This window comes from Apodemus sylvaticus, chromosome 14 (genome assembly GCF_947179515.1).
Source record: "Apodemus sylvaticus chromosome 14, mApoSyl1.1, whole genome shotgun sequence".
NCBI lineage: Eukaryota > Metazoa > Chordata > Mammalia > Rodentia > Muridae > Apodemus > Apodemus sylvaticus.
In genome coordinates this window covers 68,129,753-68,148,298 of record NC_067485.1, presented here as the reverse complement: position 1 = coordinate 68,148,298, position 18,546 = coordinate 68,129,753, and the positions used below count along the sequence as shown (strand labels likewise).

Below are 18,546 nucleotides of genomic sequence, written 5' to 3'. Positions count from 1 at the left end.
GTCCTGAATGTACGTGTATACATACTCACATACAGAAACACACATGCACACACATGAACACATATCCCCCAACACACACACACACACACACACACACACACTCACAAAAGAAAGTATACGGTTTTGGGTTCAAGAACCTAAAATTCAAGCCACTGGCCGTGAAAAGTTGCCTGTACAAACATGATGTGAGCGGACCTACCTGGTCACATGCAAAACCTGAAAAAGCGGTTTTGGACTTTTATAATAATAAAGTGTGTACTAGTAAGAATGCCTTTGTTCCATAGTTGGAGGGACACTACAAGATGTAACAGCTGCTCATGGCATTAAAAGAGTGAAGCTGGTATCTAATTACCACGATGGCCATGCACCTGTCCCTGTCCCTGGTGCTCTGTAGTGGAACAATGGCACCGTGCATGCGTTTTCATGACTATGGCTTTAATTCTGCATCTTAACTAGCTAACAATCCACACTTTGGCCCAGTGAAACATAGCCAATGCCAGTTATGATAAGAGAATAAGGTTAAAAAGCTGAAATAAAGGAAGCACCCAACATTCTCTTTCTGTCCAAAGGGGTCGGTAGGGGTGGGGGATGGGGGAGGAAGAAGAGGTCACAGTGCATCCTGCCCTACAGCAGTGAACAGGGTAGTAGATGGTCCCAATGAAGGAGAAAACCACCACCACCACCACCACCACCACCACCACCCACCACCATAATACTACCAACTCAAAGGCCTGGCTCTGAGCCTGGGTGGCAGCTGAGTTGGTCAGCCTGCAAGCTCTCCCATGCCTGTGCCACCAGGGCCAGCTCTCCAGCTTTGCCTAGGCGAGGGATTGGGTGAGCTCTGCTCTGCTCAGGCCATTAGGACCAGCTCTCCCACACTGCCCAGGGGAGTTGTGGGGCCAGCTCTCCCATGTGTCCCAGCCACCGAGCCCTGCTGGAGCCCAAGAAGGGGCCAGTTCTGTAGAAACAAAGCTGAAGGATCTCCATGATGCAGGAAAACGGCAGGTTATTCAGGAGGAGTCCTAGTGAGGATCTAGTATTGATGGTGTAGTGGAAGCCAGAGGCCTAGAACCAGACCAAGGACTTATTACAAGGAACATTTCAAGTACAGCTGTTTGGGCAAAGGCGTGTACTGTGAGACATACCATGACACACCACAGCTTCTACAACAAGATGCAGTTTTTGTTATTTATCTGTTTTTATTCTTTCTTTCTTTCTTGATTGTTTTGTGGGGGAAGGTTGGAAGGGTAGAGGGCTGATAAGGAGGGATAGGGAGATAAGGAGAATTCAAGTGCATGATGGGAAACTCACAAAGAATCAATAAAGTGTTTTTTTTTTTTTTTTGGTTTTGTTTTTTTAAAGGAAATCACTAGTGAGATGAGGAGGTAGTTTGACAGATAAAGTGCCTGTCAGGCAAAGGTAAAGGCTTGAGTTCAAATCTTCAAAAAGCACTGTAAAATCAGATGCAAACACAGCAGCACTCACCAGTGCTCCTATGATGAGAAGTAGGATATAAAAAGAGAATCCCTAGATGCTGGCAGGTCAGTTGTCTGCATACACAACATTAAGATCCCACCTTAAACATGGTGGGAAGCAAGGGCTGACAGCCAAAACCATCCTTTGATATCCACTTGCACACTGTGGCACATGTGCACTGCCCTGCAACACACAGGTACACACACAGGCATACACATATAGGCATACACAAGTAGGTAGACACACAGGCACACACACATAGGCACATGCATGCACTCATACACAGTCACACACATATAGGCACACGTATGTACATATACATACAGGTACACACACAGGCACACACACAGACACACACATGCACACATGCATGCATTCACACACAGGTACACACACACAGGTACACTCATGCATGGACACTCATACACACACAAGCACATGCATACACTCACACACACAGGCACACATATACAGGCACATGCACGTATACACAGGTACACACACAGGCACACACTAATTTATATATATCTGTATATGTTACTGATTAAAAGTGTCATGTGCTTATTTTCAAATTACTACCAAAGAACTCACCAGTATATCTCTTTTCCATCCAGAATCCTAACCGTGGCTTAAATCAATTGAATCCATTTATAAGGTGTATAATGCTGATTAATTGCCTAATAATGACTGTGAGGTACCATGAACCTCAGGAACTCACAAATTAATCTTTATAAATGAAATTCAATTTAGTAGCATTTTCATACACAATGAATTGTAAATTATAAATTAATTTAGAGTAAATCAAAAAATTGTTAGCCAGAATAATATGCAATGTTTCCTCTATGTCTGAATTAAAAGAGGCTGGTCTAGGTATACTTCTGTACATTACCACATATATAAAGGTCCCATATCTTTGCATTTGCTAACAGCTATTATCAGCTGTGAGCTGGAAAAAAAAAAAAACCAAACTACATGATGGCAATAATTACCAAGAAGAATAAAATAGTCTGTTAAATTGCAATTATATTTTCACACATTTTCACTAACTAAACAAGTTCTAAGGCTGAGCTATATTTGCATTTTTGAAAAGCTTGAATCTATAATGCTACACATACCTGTTCAGTCCACACACAACAACCTATTCTGAACATATACTATTTTGAGGGCTTATGTATCACCTACAAGGAAGTGCTGCCATTTTGTCAATTTCTACGTAAATTCTGCCTTCTGGTGCTTTTCTGCCACCGAGTTACATTCCCAATGGCGTGTTTAGTTTTCTATTTAGCTTAGTCTTTTCTACAGTGCCTCTGCTGGTAGACTTTGGATCGACAGCTGACCATTTGCCGATAGGTTCTGTCTTGTCACATGATCCAGACACACTGGCCCAGTAGAGAACTGCTCTGAGTTTTGAGTGGGGATCAGGGTAGGTGTAGGGGTGGAGCTCTTTCTGACTGATGCTCAGGAAGAAAACAAGAGAGTCTGGAGAGAGCATGTCCTTTATTGATATTCTAGCTCTGCTCTAGTAGTCCGGATGCTTAAATTGGAGCTGAAAATAGAAGCAGATTAAAGTACAACTGGATTTTCCTCAAGTCTCTCTTCAGATGTTTAAAATTAAAACTGTCCTTGCCTTCTGCATGAGGAATCACGTAAGCATGGCGATAAATGAACACCTTAGGGGACTAGGAGCTAGGGCAAGACCCGAGAATTAACAGAAGACAGAACAATGGTAGGTGGGGAAGCCCCGCGAACCCCACGAAAACACCGAGAAAGGGAGAAGGGGAAATAACTAGGTATTGTTGAGAGGGGGTCCCCACGGCGTCTCTTGAGATATGGTGGGAACGTGAGGTATGGTGAAGCCATGTGATAAAGCTGACCAGTTCTTCCTTCTGTCCCCTCCTCTTTCTACATCTGTCTGTTTTCCAGTGCACATTGTCCCATTAGAGTAAAACCTTCTAAGTAACAGAACATGCTGCCGTCCTGCTTGGCACTCTACAGATAAACGACTTAACAAGTTTTCCCCTGACACTTGTAATTCTCCTTCCCAAAACAATAGAAAATACTCAGATTCTCTAAGCAGAATCAGGAAAAAAAATGCCCTTTTACATGTCAAATAAAAATATTGTACAAATATCAGAGACAATTACCACCTGTAGTTTTCAACAAAACATTTAGGAATGCTTGCATAGAAAAAAAAATACCACAAGATGCTTTAAAAAAAACATTTAAATTTTTAAAATTATTTTAGAAACCAGTCTGGTGTTTCAGAAAGGCAGGGTTTACTCACTACTTGTATGTTTCTGAACGGATATATTCGAAAACATGGGAGACGCCGAGCTGGAACTGATCGGCAATTGGGGTAACCCAGGGGTTGTTCTCGGCTTTGAAGACCTGCTTCTGACCGGTTAGATCCAAGTTGCCTGAAAAGATGAGGAGAAACGAAAGGAAGTTAAAAGTTCTATCATCCAATAAAAGGAGAGTGGAGAAATCCTCACGGATGTTATAAGACTTATTTGATTTTTTTAAAGCACTTACCCCAAGTCATTATTGGTATACTAGACAATGTTGATGATGATATCTTGGTTCAAGAAATGGCTACCAAATGAAGGAGAAAGATAGGAAGGAAAGAAGAGGATGGAGGGAGAGTGGGAAGGGCAGGAGAGGAAATAGAGGAAAGTATCCACCAACCTGAGAAAGCACTTCTGCAGTGCAGCATGCTGCATTCTAGGTATCTGCTACAGAGATTCAGTCTTGTTCAAGACTGAAAGAGGGACTAGAAAGGTGGTTCAGCCATTAAGACAGTGCACTGCTGTTGAGCGGGATCAAGTTTAGTTCCAATACGCACATAAATTGGCTCAAAATCACCTGCAACTCCAGTTCCAGGGCAATTCAACACCTCTTCCTTCCAAAGGTACGTTGCACTCACACCACAGAACATACCTTTCCATGAACAGACCCAGCCAAGCATATATCCACCACCCATGGACATACCCAGCCAAGCACATATCCACCCATGGACATACCAAGCCAAGCACATATCCACCCATGGACATACCCAGCCAAGCACATATCTACCACCCATGGACATACCCAGCCAAGCACATATCTACCACCCATGGACATACCCAGCCAAGCACATATCCACTCATGGACATATCCAGCCAAGCACATATCCACCCATGGACATATCCACCCATAGACATACCCAGCCAAGTACATATCTACCACCCATGGACATACCCACCCATGGACATACCCAGCCAAGCACATATCTACCACCCATGGACATACCCACCCATGGACATACCCAGCCAAGCAGATATCCACCCACGGACATACCTAACCAAGCAGATATCCACCCATGGACATACCTAACCAAGCACATATCCACCCATGGACATACCCAGCCAAGCACATATCTACCACCCATGGACATACCCAGCCAAGCACACATCTACCACCCATGGACATACCCAGCCAAGCACATATCTACCACCCATGGACATACCCAGCCAAGCACATATCCACCCATGGACATACCGAGCCAAGCACATATCCGCCCATGCACATAATTAAAAAGCCCCTGCTGAAGTTAAGATGCATCTCTCCTTATGTGAGTGGATAAGGCAAATCAGGTCAACAGAACTTTCTTCATCAAGCACAAAACCAGAGTGAAGCAACAGGAGCGCATTATCCTAGTAGTGTTACCGTGGACCACTCAAGCATGATGAACACATCGCAAATCAGTCCTAAGTGAGTCTCATTTACATAGTGATCATAGAAGCTAACAGTGAAATGGTTTACAAATTGACTTTGAAAATTACTTCCTCATTTAACTTTCTAGCACTCCCCAGGGTCAGTTATTAACATCACTTCATAGGTGAAGAAATGGAAATCTGGGTGAATGAACTAATGTGCCCCCATTTTAGAAAACTGTTAGCCCAGGAACCTTGAACCTGGCATCAAACCTTGTTTTTTTTTTTTTTTCCCCCTGTGGACAAAGTAATTCAGCTATATGTCCATTTAGGTCAATAATACAATCAATGAGGCAGTGAAGCTAGTAAGCTCCCTCTCACCTGGGTATCACCTATTCATGATTAGACAGTACCTTCTGCCCCAACTTTTGATATGTTTGAAAATGGGGAAGGAGATGGGAAGGAGCTTCCTAAAGTATGCCAGTGTATGGTGGGCAGACAAGATCAAACACAGAGCACTTCCACGGGAGGACAGGGTGTGGCCTGACCTGGAGTCCCCACAGCAGAGCACTTCCACGGGAGGACAGGGTGTAGCTTGACCTGGAGTCCCCACGGGCCTTTCCTGAAAGTTCTGCTCTGCAACTCCAGTCTCAGCCTTGTGGTCTCTGGCACAGGGCTGTTTGAACAGAGACACATAGCAGTGACCCTTCTCAAGACACTTGGAAGTGACATAGTTGTCTTGTTGTGGTGCCTGGGTGGCCTTCTCTCGGAACTGATGGCTAGGACAATGAAAGTATGTTCTGAGATAACAGCAGACCACAGTACAAATAACTTTATAGTTGATCTGAGCTTCAGAAATGAAAGAATAGACTTTTTTCTTTTTTATGATGTATAGTGTATGCACAGGTTGTGTGTGTGTGTGTGTGTGTGTGTGTGTGTTGTGCATGCATGTGTGTAGACTAGAGGCAAAGGTTTGGAGTCTTCCTCACTCCTGACCTTACTTTCTTTAGAGCATCTCTCACTGAACTTGGCGATGACTGATTCCGCCAGACTGGCCAGTAAGGCCCTAGGATCTTCTACCTCCCCAGTGTCAGGATTGTAACAAGCACGATTATGCCCAGGCCTAGCTTTTTACATGGATGTTAGGAATTTGAACTCAAATCCCCATGTTTTATGGGGGGAGGGGGTCTATATTTCACTGCCTAAGCCAGCTATCTCTCCAGCTCCAGAACATTTTGATAAGAAAATTGATACAATTGTTTTTCTCTTATAATAAAGAAAAGGTACTCTGATTCTTTCTTTTTATAAAAACAAGTTCTTATAGTGACTGGAAAACACAGAAAGAAAAATATTAATTTTTTTAAAAAAAGAGGTCATGATTTTGAAGGATGAGGAATAAATGGGAACGTTTGGAAATAAAAAAGAAAGAAGAAGGAAGGTAGAAAATCATTGTAATTAAATTACAATGAATTAAAATGAAATCAGTACAATCTCAGAAATAACTTTTAAAGAAGACTAAATATTAGGGAAGTAATTCATCACATCTTTCCAAAGAAACAGTTCATTGGCATAAAGTACAAAGATAAGCAGATACATCGCTCTCCAAGATTATCGATATTATCATTTTCCTCTTCTTAATGATTAGATATCATTAGTCAGCTTTTATGTCACTTGGGAAATCAATGAGCTTGATTCTCTTAATTCATGCGTTCAGGAGCTGCCTGGAGTAAATGCAAGTTCAAGGGTTGAGAATACTCTACTCAGCAGAGCAGCTGCTCGGAGCCGAATCCTGTTGGCTAGGAAGCCAGTCTTTGTGGTCCTTACCTCTTTGCTTCAGGGGAACTTGTTGGATTCCCAAGGTGAAACAAATCTCTCAATTACATTTTTCTGTAACTCTGGTTTCGTCTTATGATCTAATTTTAAAATTCCTATGTCATTTCTTCCATATCATCTTTTCACTAATACTATTTCTCTAGAGTTCTCTTTTCAAAAAAGAAAATGAGGGTGGTGAGAATTTCTAATACTAAGCCTGTATTTCTTCTGTGTTATATTTTTATGAACAATAAATAGTATGCCCACTGTCCTTAGGATGTATGGTCACCTCTGGAAGGTCCCCTGTACCGTGCAATAGTCGCTACTGTAACAATTCACTCTTAAGTTGGGAGTGACACATCTATCTAAGATGTAATCTAAGCGTTCATATTGTCATCTTCCTGCACCTAAGCTCTCTCTACTAACTCAGTCTGGGGTCGATGACAAAACAAATGGAAAAAAGATCACAAAAGGTAGTGGGGTTGAGGTGTATATACTACAAGGGGATGGGATTGGGGCGTGAACACATTTGGTGGGAATTCTGTGGGAACTCTTTTCCTTTTCTGACACTAACGCCAGGTCCCCTACTGAGAACTCCTCCTGAACTTCACTGCGTCCAACTCTATTCTGCACACCGAGCACCTAGGACATTATGCCATTCACACCTTCTCATGAACTAACTTTCTACAGCAATGGCTTCCTTTGCAATGTGTGCTTTAGACGGGGACCACAGGAATATGAGATTTTCATCACTCTGTGAAGAGGAACAGAGAATTTGAAGCACAAAGGATTTCTGGTCGTGCTGGATTTCAAGGGCTTTGATCAGTGAGAGCAACATGGATCATGGCAAGGGCTGGAAAAGATGTCATAGACCAGCATTGGTTATTCAAATTCTATTGACACAAGACAGTGAGAAAATAGGGCTCTCTTCTCTCTGGATTATATCATGAGCTCGACTCTGCCAAGTCTCAGGGCTTGCCCCAGTAATCTGAAGACACGGGGACAGGCTGGCAAGCCTCTATGGTTCATATTTATAATATTAGCACTAGAGAAACTGAGGCAGGATGACTGAGGTCTAGACTAGCCTGGTCTATATAGAGAGACTCTGTCTCAAAAAAAAAAAAATGGTACAAATGAATGTTCAGAGTGGCATGGTGAGGTTTGGTCTGTTGCTATGTAGTGTATGCTAAATACTGGCCCCCAAGTTCTTGTTGCCCCCAGGAGATCCGCGTGTATACCAAGTGATGCTATGCAACCTTGTCCCCCAAGTTATCCCTGATTGGTCAATAAACATGCCTAGAGCCTGTAGCTGGGCAAAAGAGAGGTAGGCGGGGCTTCGGTTCTCAGGCTTGAGGTCCAGAGACCACGAGGAGAGAAGAAAATGAAAAGAAGCGAAGACGCCATGGGGTAAGGGATTGTGAGACCTGGCCAGTAGGACGGAGAGCAGCCCAGGAACACGGCAAGTCCTATCTCAGGGTTATCGGCAGGGAAGTAGCAGAGGGTAGACAACTGGCCAGCTCCGATGCTGTTAAAGCTTATTATAGATGTAAAGGGTTTGTGTCTTTTATCTGGGAACTGAATGATCAAAGGCAGGGTAGAAACCCCCAATTAATATCAACAGCAGTGGCATTCTTGAACTTAAGACCCGGCCACACAATTCTGCAGAACTGAAGAATCTACGGTCTGCTGCCAACTGACTACCAATGCACTGAAACTCGGGCACAGCCTCTGGTTAACTACTCGACAGCTTCTTACAAACCCTGCAGACTTTAATGGTGAAGCTTCTAAAAAGAATGTGCAAAAATCCCATGCTCCCTCACCGCCACACTCGGAAGATAACACCCAAGGGAATAATGCCAAGAAAGGTCAGCTGTGCCCTTCCGCCTGAAGCCCACAGCCCCCTGGGGATCTGTCAGTCCCCACTGATGTCTCCATTTAGTGCTGTCAGTGGCGACTGGGAAAGCACAGAGGATTGCTAATGACTTCTGCTAACTGGAGCACAGAGGAGATGCTGGATGCAAGCTAGACATGTTCCCTTCTGGGAAAAGGAGTCATAACCTGACGTGTGAGAATGAGAGGAAGCAGAAAGGACCACAGACGATCAGCATCGTCATTTCCGTCACGTCGAATCCACTCTGTGGAGGCGGAGGCGGAGATCCGAGTTACCCTCTGCCATTATAGTCTGCTTATTTTAGTATGAAAGGGTGCCACTGAAGCAAATACTCAGGAACCTCACAGCCCCAAGATGAACTCGGCATGGGGGTGGGGGAAGTCCTGAAAGAAAAGCTCAAATTCTTTGAGGAGAAAATCAAAAAGCCAGCTAGCTTCCTGTTCGATACCAGGACTGCGAAGCCCGCATGGACCATCCAAACCAAACCTTAAATGAGGGATCAATTCCCTGTGACCAGGATGCAATCACACATGATCCTAAAAGAGCAAAGTCTCAGAATTAACACGGGAGCCTGACAAGGTGGGGTGAGCATCTTTTGTTGTTCAACTCAGTGTCACAGGGAGTTTAGCACAATCCCTGCTTCTGTGTAGCTGAGATCCTCCCAGAAACCATCTGTCTCTGGGTTCCTTTACCTGCCTGTACCAGGCCGGCGTGCAGCAGTTTCCGAAGAGGGTTAATATAATTAGAGTGAAGATGGACCACTACACTGGGAGGAAAGATGACACCTGTCTCTTATTGGCCTAGCAACAAGTTTCCATCACCCCAGCGAAGCTTGTCTGTCAGCTGTCTGGGGTGTGTTCCCTTTTAAATAATAACATGCGGGCGGGCGGCATCTCACCCTGCTGTCTGTCAGCCTGCAATCGCCTTCGAGCTGCACGCTTCAGTGCGTCCAGCGAGGAGCCCTCACCCAGCCCCTTTATTAGAAGGCTGAGCTGTGCTCTGGTGGTGTTCTAACAAGGATCAGGCAGCAGGATTAAGCACTGTGACAAAGAGGATCTAATAGGCTCGAAAGTGGTGCGTCTACAGACATGCTGGCTGGCTCCCCGACAGACTCACTTCGCTTGTTCCTCCTGTCGGGGAGGTGTGGGCCACTGGGGAAGCCAGGCAGCACCGTGATTAGCGGCGACCCTCTGACCGATGCTGCCGTGAAGATCATCTATCACTCAGAGGCGTAGTCTGCAATTGCAAATTGGATTTTCCATTTTATTACCTGCAAAAGGACCACATATGCTTCTCTCCTGGCCCCTGGCGCAGCCAGCTTGGCTGTGCGGTGGTAATTGTGTAAACTCTAAATCATGCAATACAATCAATTTGCCTTGCTGCTTATAAACGTGATTGAATGCAATAGGCAACCAAGGCCCCATTAATAAGTACGCTCATTTTCACTTATGGAAATTGGTTGTTTCCCGTAATCACACTGTGAAAATTCTTCCTGAGGACTCCAGATCCTGACGCGTATGGCCAGGAGCACCGTTTATCACGTAGCAAGCGAGGGTGTGGGGGGGGAGGCGTGGGGGAGAGCTGGGTAAATTTTTCATGTCATCAAAATGGCATTTCCTCCCTCCCCAATTTCACAATGATACCACGGAGAGCATTTAAATTAATGTACTTGGAAAGTCGGGTTCTCCCTCACTCATAAAAATCTAAGACCTGGGTCTAACAAGGCTAACCTGAGAAAGCATGGCTGACAAGGTATTCCGTCATTACGTTCCCACATCTGCCCAAGCCCAGGTAAGCGTGCTCATGAAGGAACCCCGGGAGGTGTCCCAGCAGCTGGATGATGCCCCCTGCTCTGCACTGAATTCCCACAAAGAAACTAATGACAAACAATGACAACACAAAATAGAAGCTGCATTTACAGCTGCTCCAGACAGAGAGAGTGTACACATAAGTCTCTATAATTTTTTATTACGGCGTGTAACCCTGCAGCTAATTACAGCAATGTGTGATCATAGCTGGCTGACTATGAAAAGTCCCCCCCCCCCTTCATTTTCTGTTTCCTCTTAACTGAATAAAAATTGATGAAGCTTATAAAATGATGCTTATGTGGCGACAGGAACAGTAAATATTTGCAAGAATGAACTCAGGGACCGGAACTGCCAGGTGATAACAGCAATACTGTTAATTGTGACTTAGTAAATAAAATAGACATTTGTATGGACTTGGCCTGGAAAGAGGTCTACTTGCAATTTTTTTTAAAAAGACGTGTCCAGTACACTTATGATCTTTTCACAAAAGGCAGACGAAAAATAATCTCATAGTGTGTGTTTAATTGAATTTTATGTGTAAAATAGAAAGAAGAAAGGGATACTCACAAGATATATTAACTCTGGTGTCCTCAAACAGGAGAAATTAAGGTGAGCTACAGATGCAAACCACCAGAAGAAAAGATAACATATTTTCCCTTTAAAGAACTTAGTGTTGTAGTAAGTGTGGCTAATTTTCATAATTTAAAAAAGATTAAAGATGAAGAGATGAAAGGACATTGAAAGACAATTTGTCAAAACAAATTCGAATCTGTAACGCACAGTCACTCTTACAAAGGAGAGCCCGCACTGTATGGAAGGCTTCTTCCCAGCACCCATCATGCAGCAGCCCTTACAGCCTATGCTACACACGACGGTCTATCAGACCGCGAACGGAGTGAGAATCTGGGTCTGAGGTTGCCTCTCTTTCTGTGCATCATCGGTGCAATCAAAGCAGGGCAGGATGTCTCCTGACAGCTCTCCAATTGATTCTGCCGGGAATGCAAGGCCACACCATCAGTCTGCCAATTGTCTGTTTAGCTCTTCTGGGGTGAGGTGGGGGTGGGAGGACCTGTTTTGAAAATAGGCATTCTGTTCATTTAGGCATGCAATGCATGCATGCCTTATCGTGCATGCTAAGATAAACAGTTACTCTTCCCAGGGAGTCCAGGGAAAGAGCATAATTCAAATTGAAAAAGATTACAAAACAAAAACAAGAGCCCCCCCTGCCAAAGAGATGCAACAAACAAAAGCAGGCCCTGAGTTATGTGCACACTGGCATAAACAGGTTCAGGAGCCTTTTCCCAATAAAGAAAAATCACATTTCACATTGTTTCCATTTCATCTATTTCTTGGCCATTTTATATGTTCCTGACCCAGAGTAACACGGGACAGGAAGTGCTACTTCTCACTCACTTGCAGATATGATTACCTAGCAACAGAGCAGAGCGCATCCCCAGAGCAACACCACCACAGTGGCTTTATTTTGCAAGTGGATATGGCCGTTAATAAATAATTCATGTTCTAAACCTGGCATTTGTTTAGGATCTCCCTATCTTTCTTCTAACCATGGGAGGCAGTACCATTTTTGCTTGCCAGATTTCTCTTGTGTTGTTCACATAATGTCAGATCGTATGGAAGAAAGCTCAGTGATCCTGCATTCTGTTTAGCACACTCCATTCACTGATGCTGAGACTAGACTGGGCAAATCCTGGGCTCTGTGGAGCTTCAGTCTCCTCATCTGCCAAGGGAGAAGAGTCATCTGTGGATGGTGTTGTGGATCCGTGCCAAGCACTGTGCATGAGTGGGGGCTGCAGAACAGAAAGCAGCACAGGATTATAAAAATTGATTTTGTTATAATTTTAAGTGAAACCTAACAGTGTGCATTTGGAGAACATGCAGTTAAAACAGGTGTGACATGTAAACCCTGTAATCTGCCATTCTTCTGGGGGAAGGTCCCTGATCATAAGAGTCTCAAAGGTCTGTGATTAAGAACAGGGATAAGGGGTTGCATGCTTGTAATCTCACCTAGGAGGCAGAGGCAAGACCTTGGGCTGCAAAGGGAGTTCCAGGGCCATCTGGGTTACGTAACAAGATCCCACCTCAAAATAAAGGAAGGATACAATGCAGGTTAGAAACGATGAATGTATTCTTCTCTCTTGAAAACTGAGAGTTTGCTAGGCAGTAGTGGTCTCTATCTTCTGTATGAGTACTGGCCATGGCCTGTCTTATTCACCATGGCCCCACTTCTCACTAAATCCCCTTGTTTATGAGGCTACAGGGAAGGTTTTCCTTCCAGTCTCTTGAGAAACCAGAAATGCTAATACTGAAAAAGTCTCAGATGATGTGGAAACTGGGGTGTGGGTATGGGTTATTTATTTAAGCAATTTAGACTAAAAACAAAAAACTGCTATTTGAATAATATTTGAATAATATGTACATCGCTAATTTTAATAGAATGATATTGCTGTCAACAGTCCATTTTCGCTTGGTCCATTTAACTTAAATACTCAGAACTTTTTCCTCCAGCTAGTTTAACATCAGGTTAGCACACTACCTCAGATACCTTCACTCCCTTTCTTTATAGCATATAATATGCATGATGGCATCATTTAATTGCTTTGTGACATAAGTAACAAATTATTTGCTTTTCAATTCTCAGAATGTCCCCTACCCTTTACTTCTGAGTAGCTACAACCCTATTGCCAGACAGAGGCAAGCTGCAAGAGGAAGGATCCTTGGTTGGCTGTGGCGAGGAAGGCCTGATAGAAAATGTCCATTCATGCCACGGCAGGGAAAGAAACAGACAGTAAGACAGGAACTGGCCAGGGACCCACCTTCAGTGACCTCACTACCTCCTACTTGACTTTACCTTTCCAGCTTTCCAGAATTTCACAAAATAGTGCCACTGTGGGTGATGAACCATTCAAATCATCAGCCCAGGGGGCGCACATTTAGGTTTAGATGATGTAGACCCAAAGAACTGTAATTCCTTGAGGAGACCAGGGTTCTGGAAACGAACATTTCCTCTATACTGCTGGTCAGAACAGCAATCTGTTCTCTGAAAGGCTATTAAAATGTTCACACGATGTGACTGAGGAATTTGCATGGTACGGACATGAGCAAAACTATTCTGAGATTTGGTATCATGAATATTCAATTTAACTATTGCTTGTGTTCTTCCTGAACAACTAGACTTAGCTTAATATCTAATACTTGGTTAATAAATTACTAACCATTTATAGATGGCATAATATATAGACTTAAAATGTTTCCAAATAAAATTTAATGACATAGGCTAATTGCGATGACATAATATTGAAGGCTGAAAATATAGGCTGTAAAACTCAGAAAATAATCTTCATTTCTATAAGATTATATATATATATATATATATATATATATATATATATGTATAGTGAGAAGAAAAAAAAACATATACTTAAGAATATATGCATATGGGGATGGAGAGATGGCTCAGAGGTTAAGAGCACCGACTGCTCCTTTAGAGGTCCAGAGTTCAATTCCCATCGATCACATGGTGGCTCACAAACATCTGTAATGGGATCCAATGTCCTCCTCTGGTGTGTCTGAAGACAACTACAGTGTACTTATATAAATAATATATATATGTATATATATATATATATATATATATATATATATGCCTACAAATAGAGAAAAATAGAACTAAACACAATTAGCATTTAATTGGTTCTTTTTAAATGATGGGGCCATGAACACTATACATGTCTGTTTTTTAGGTATACAAACACTGAGATTTAAGGATATGTCAGTGGTGAGTATTTTCTCACATCCTTGGGGATACCTTTTCACTGTCTCATGTCCCTGCCCTCTTTCTCATCTTTCCTCAGCATCCTGCCATGCTCCACAGGCCACTCGGAAACTCCTCAGTTCGTGTGATCCTCCTTTTCAGTCACAAAGTCTTGCTGGTCCTGATGCTATCTACAGTCTGTCTTTTGACAATACATTTATTTTCATGGAGTTCAGTTTGTCTATTTCCTCTTTTAGTGCTTATGTCTTTGAAATCATATCCAAAATAAATCATCAAAGTTAATGTCACGAAGCTTTTGCCTTGTGTTTTCACTGAAGAGATTTATTGTTAGTTGTAGGTGCCCTGGCTAGTTTTATGTCAGCTTAACATAAGCTAAAAATCTTCGGAGAGAAGTGAGCCAAAATTAAGAAAATGCCTTCATAAGATGGGGCTGTATAGGGTTATGCGTGCAGGAGAGCTAGCCCTGCCCCTCAGTGTTGTAGCACTTGGGAGAGCAGGACTTCCAACACCCTCCCTCATCACCTCTTTCCACCTGCTGTAGTCAGGAGAGCAGGTCCTGAGGTCATGAGAGGAGATAAGCTGGCCCTGTCTATTGATGGTAGAAGTACTTGGGAGAGTAGGCCTTGCACCTTGTTTGAGCAGCACAGTAGAACTGGGCCCTAGTAGTGGTAATTGTGTGAGCATGCCCCAGAGTTGTGAGAGAGGGAGACCTGGGCCCACCACTCTTCTGTGTGAAGTGGCTTGAGCAAGGGGACATGACCTTTGCCTTGTTCCTCAACACCTGAGGCAGTGGGGAGAGCTGACCCTGGGGTCATGAGAGTGGGTGAACTGGCTCTGCCCCTCCCCAGCTGCAGGACTTGAGTGAGCTGGCCTTGCACTTCACCTGGGCAGTTTGGTAGAGCTTGCTCTTGGGAGGGGGGCTGTTGGTGTGGGTGAGCAGGCACCAAGAGCAAGAGAACAGACCTGGCATGCTGCCAGAGGCAGCATTGGGTGGCCTAGCCTGAACAGCGATGAAAACCTCCCCCTGGTGATGCTGATAAGGGATAGGTGGTACCCTGTCCAGCTCAGCTACCACTCAGGCCTAGATCCAGGGCTATGAATTCACCTATCCCCAAATCTGTATCATCTGGGAATGGTGGAGATGAAAGGGCGGGTCCTGCTGATTCAAAGTTTCGGCATCTCCATGACAGGGCAACAGCTGGATAATTGGGAGGAGACCCAGTGAGTATCCAGTATATAATGTGTCACAGAAGCCAGAGATAAAAGAGCAATAACTCATTGGATTGAACATTTGCAAGTGAGGATGTGTGGACAGAGGAGTCTTGTCTTAGTTAGGGTTTTACTGCAGACACCGTGACCAAGTCAAGTCCTATAAGGACAACATTTAACTGGAGCTGACTTACAGGTTTCAGAGGTTCAGTCCATTATCATCAACATGGGAGCAGGGCAGCATCTAGGAAGGCATGGTACAGGCAGAGCTCAGAGTTCTACATCTTCATCTGAAGGCTTCTAGTGGAAGACTGGTTTCCAGGAAGCAAGGATGAGGGTCTTAAAGCCCACAACCACAGTGACACACCCACTCCAACAGGGCCACACCTTCTAATAGTGCCACTCCCTGGGCAGAGCGTATGCAAACCATCACAGATATACTGTGAGATACAATGTGACATATTACAGCTTCCAGGATGAGATGTTTTTCTATAGTGTGTGTGTGTGTGTGTGTGTGTGTGTGTGTGTGTTATTTTGTGGGGAGACTGCAAAAGAGAAGGGCAGATGTAAGGGGAAGGGGAGATGATTGGGACTAGGCTATATGATGTGAAACTCACAAAGAATCAATAAAAAGTTGTTTTGTTTTGCTTTAAAAAAAAAAACAATAGAGCTGCAAGGCATTTTCTCAATTAGTAATTGAGGGAGGTGAGGGAGGGCCCAGCTCATTTTGGGTGGTGTCATTCCAGGGCTTGTGGTCCTGGTTCTATAACAAAACAAGCTGAACAAGCCATGTGGAGCAAGCCAGTAAGCAGCACCCCTCCAAGACCTCTGCATCGGCTCCTGCCTTCATGTTCCTGCCCTGTTTGCGTTCCTGCCCTGACCTTTTTAAAGGGTGAATTCTGATGTGGAAGCATGAACTGAGCAAAGCCTTTCCTTCTGAGGTTGCTTTGGCCGTGCTTTACTGTAGCAATAAGAACCCCAACGAAGACACAAGTCCTCCATTCTGATCTTCGATCCAGTCTAACGTTTGCATGTACTGTTAGGTAAGAGTTCAACGTCCTTGCTTTTTGCACATGCACATATAAACTTCATAGCCTCCCCTTTTGAAAGAGTTGTCGTCCCTCCATTGGATGGTCTTGGTATTCTAATTTTTTAAAAAAAAAATCTTTGAGGCAACATTTGTGTATTTCTTCTCTTGACAGGAGCTTTGTCTACAGTGAGATGGAATTTTAATGCTTTCTTGACTTGTATTTCAAGTCAAAGAAGAGTAAAGAGGTTGAATACTATTCACAGCATCCAATGCTGGTAGGGGACAACAGAGCCTCGTACAGCGTGTATGAGAAACCCCATGAGCACAGCTACCGTGGAACTCTTATGGCACGTCCTTAAAAACGATCTGTATATATACTATAGTCAGGTATACACGTGAAGGAAAAGCAGGCACTGCACAAGAGAGGCCTGCATACCCATCCTTGCTGTGGCATTGGTCTCAATATACAAAGCTATAAAGTCAGCCCAACTGCTGAATTGATAAAACTACATACATCGTAAATGTTTGATATGCATAGAGAGTAGTACTAAGCCATAAAAAATGAAATCCTGTCATTTGCTGTTAAAATGAGAGGGACTGTAGGTTTCTTCAGTAAAGGAAATAAATGAGACACAGAAAATCGAGTATTGCACATTCTATCTCGTGTGTGTGTGTGTGTGTGTGTGTGTGTGTCCCACATGTATGCTGGCATGGGGGTAACAAATAAAAACAGAAAGACTCTCAAAGGAGAAGGTAGTTGGCAGGAAGAGAGAGAGGGAACTGGGATGTCAAGCAAGGGTCACAGGAAGAGTGGAGGTAGTCCTAACGCGACCGGGTCATAGATGGGAATGCCACCATGAAATCATTTACTTCAACAATTAATGAATTAATAACTAAAAACCATTCAGCCATGTATATGAGAGTTTACATGAAGGGTTTTCTGCCCCACTGTCCTGTATCTGGGTTTATGTTAGCACCCCTATTTTGTTTGATTTTTTGCAGTGGGGCTAGAGACCAGGGCCTTGCCACACTGGCCAAGAGCTGAGCCCCTGAGCCCCAGCCCTAGCCCTTCCTTCTCTGTTTCAATTACTATAACTATGCACATGTTTTAAATTCATAAAGTATGAGTCATCTAGAGTTATTCTTTTCAACAGTGTTTTGACCATTTAGGACCCACTGGCATTTCATGTGAATTTCAGGGTTTTATTGCTATGAAATTGTTGAGACTATCTATTGTTGAGATTCAACAGGAATTGCATTAAATCCATGAACAGCTTCCAGGACACACACTTATTAACAGGGCAGAATATTGAATATTTTTACCAGGCCACATTCATATATGGATACATGATCACTTATTCGGCAGTCACAACACAACGATATGATGATTTTTATGTACTCTATAAAACAATCACTATATATGTATATAAAACAATAAAGTTTCTGCTTTTAAGTGACTCATGTCTTATGTAATTGTAGATTGAATAGGATATTACCTTTAGAATAATACAATTTCATTAGGGGACTCTCACTTCTGAAAGAAAGCATACAGAGATGTTGGACTTAGAAATATCTCAGGCAATTTTCCATTAACAGGGAAAGACAGGGAGACATAGTTTTGAATCTAGGATGGGCATGGCAGAGAAGTCTTCCAGGGAAAATGTGGATGGTAAATGTAGAACTGCATGTTCCAGAAGTCTACAGCTCTTGGATGCTGGGATATTCTACCTTAATCCATCTATTTCTCTCATGGAAGTTTCTATACTATCACAGAGAAATGGTGTCACTCACACTCGGGAATGATTATAAACCCCTGAGAAATGTCTGAGTGGCGG

At 43.4% G+C, this 18,546-nt stretch overlaps 1 protein-coding gene across 2 annotated transcripts in view; it reads right to left on the bottom strand.

Moving 5' to 3' along the window:
- Positions 1 to 18,546, bottom strand: part of Rsu1 (Ras suppressor protein 1) — a 201,063-nt gene that overhangs the window by 101,056 nt on the left and 81,461 nt on the right. For both annotated transcript variants that reach the window (XM_052156657.1, XM_052156656.1), the window contains one exon: positions 3,761 to 3,893. In XM_052156657.1, coding sequence (XP_052012617.1) covers positions 3,761 to 3,893 — 133 coding nt within the window. The remainder of the gene's footprint in view (positions 1 to 3,760; positions 3,894 to 18,546) is intronic.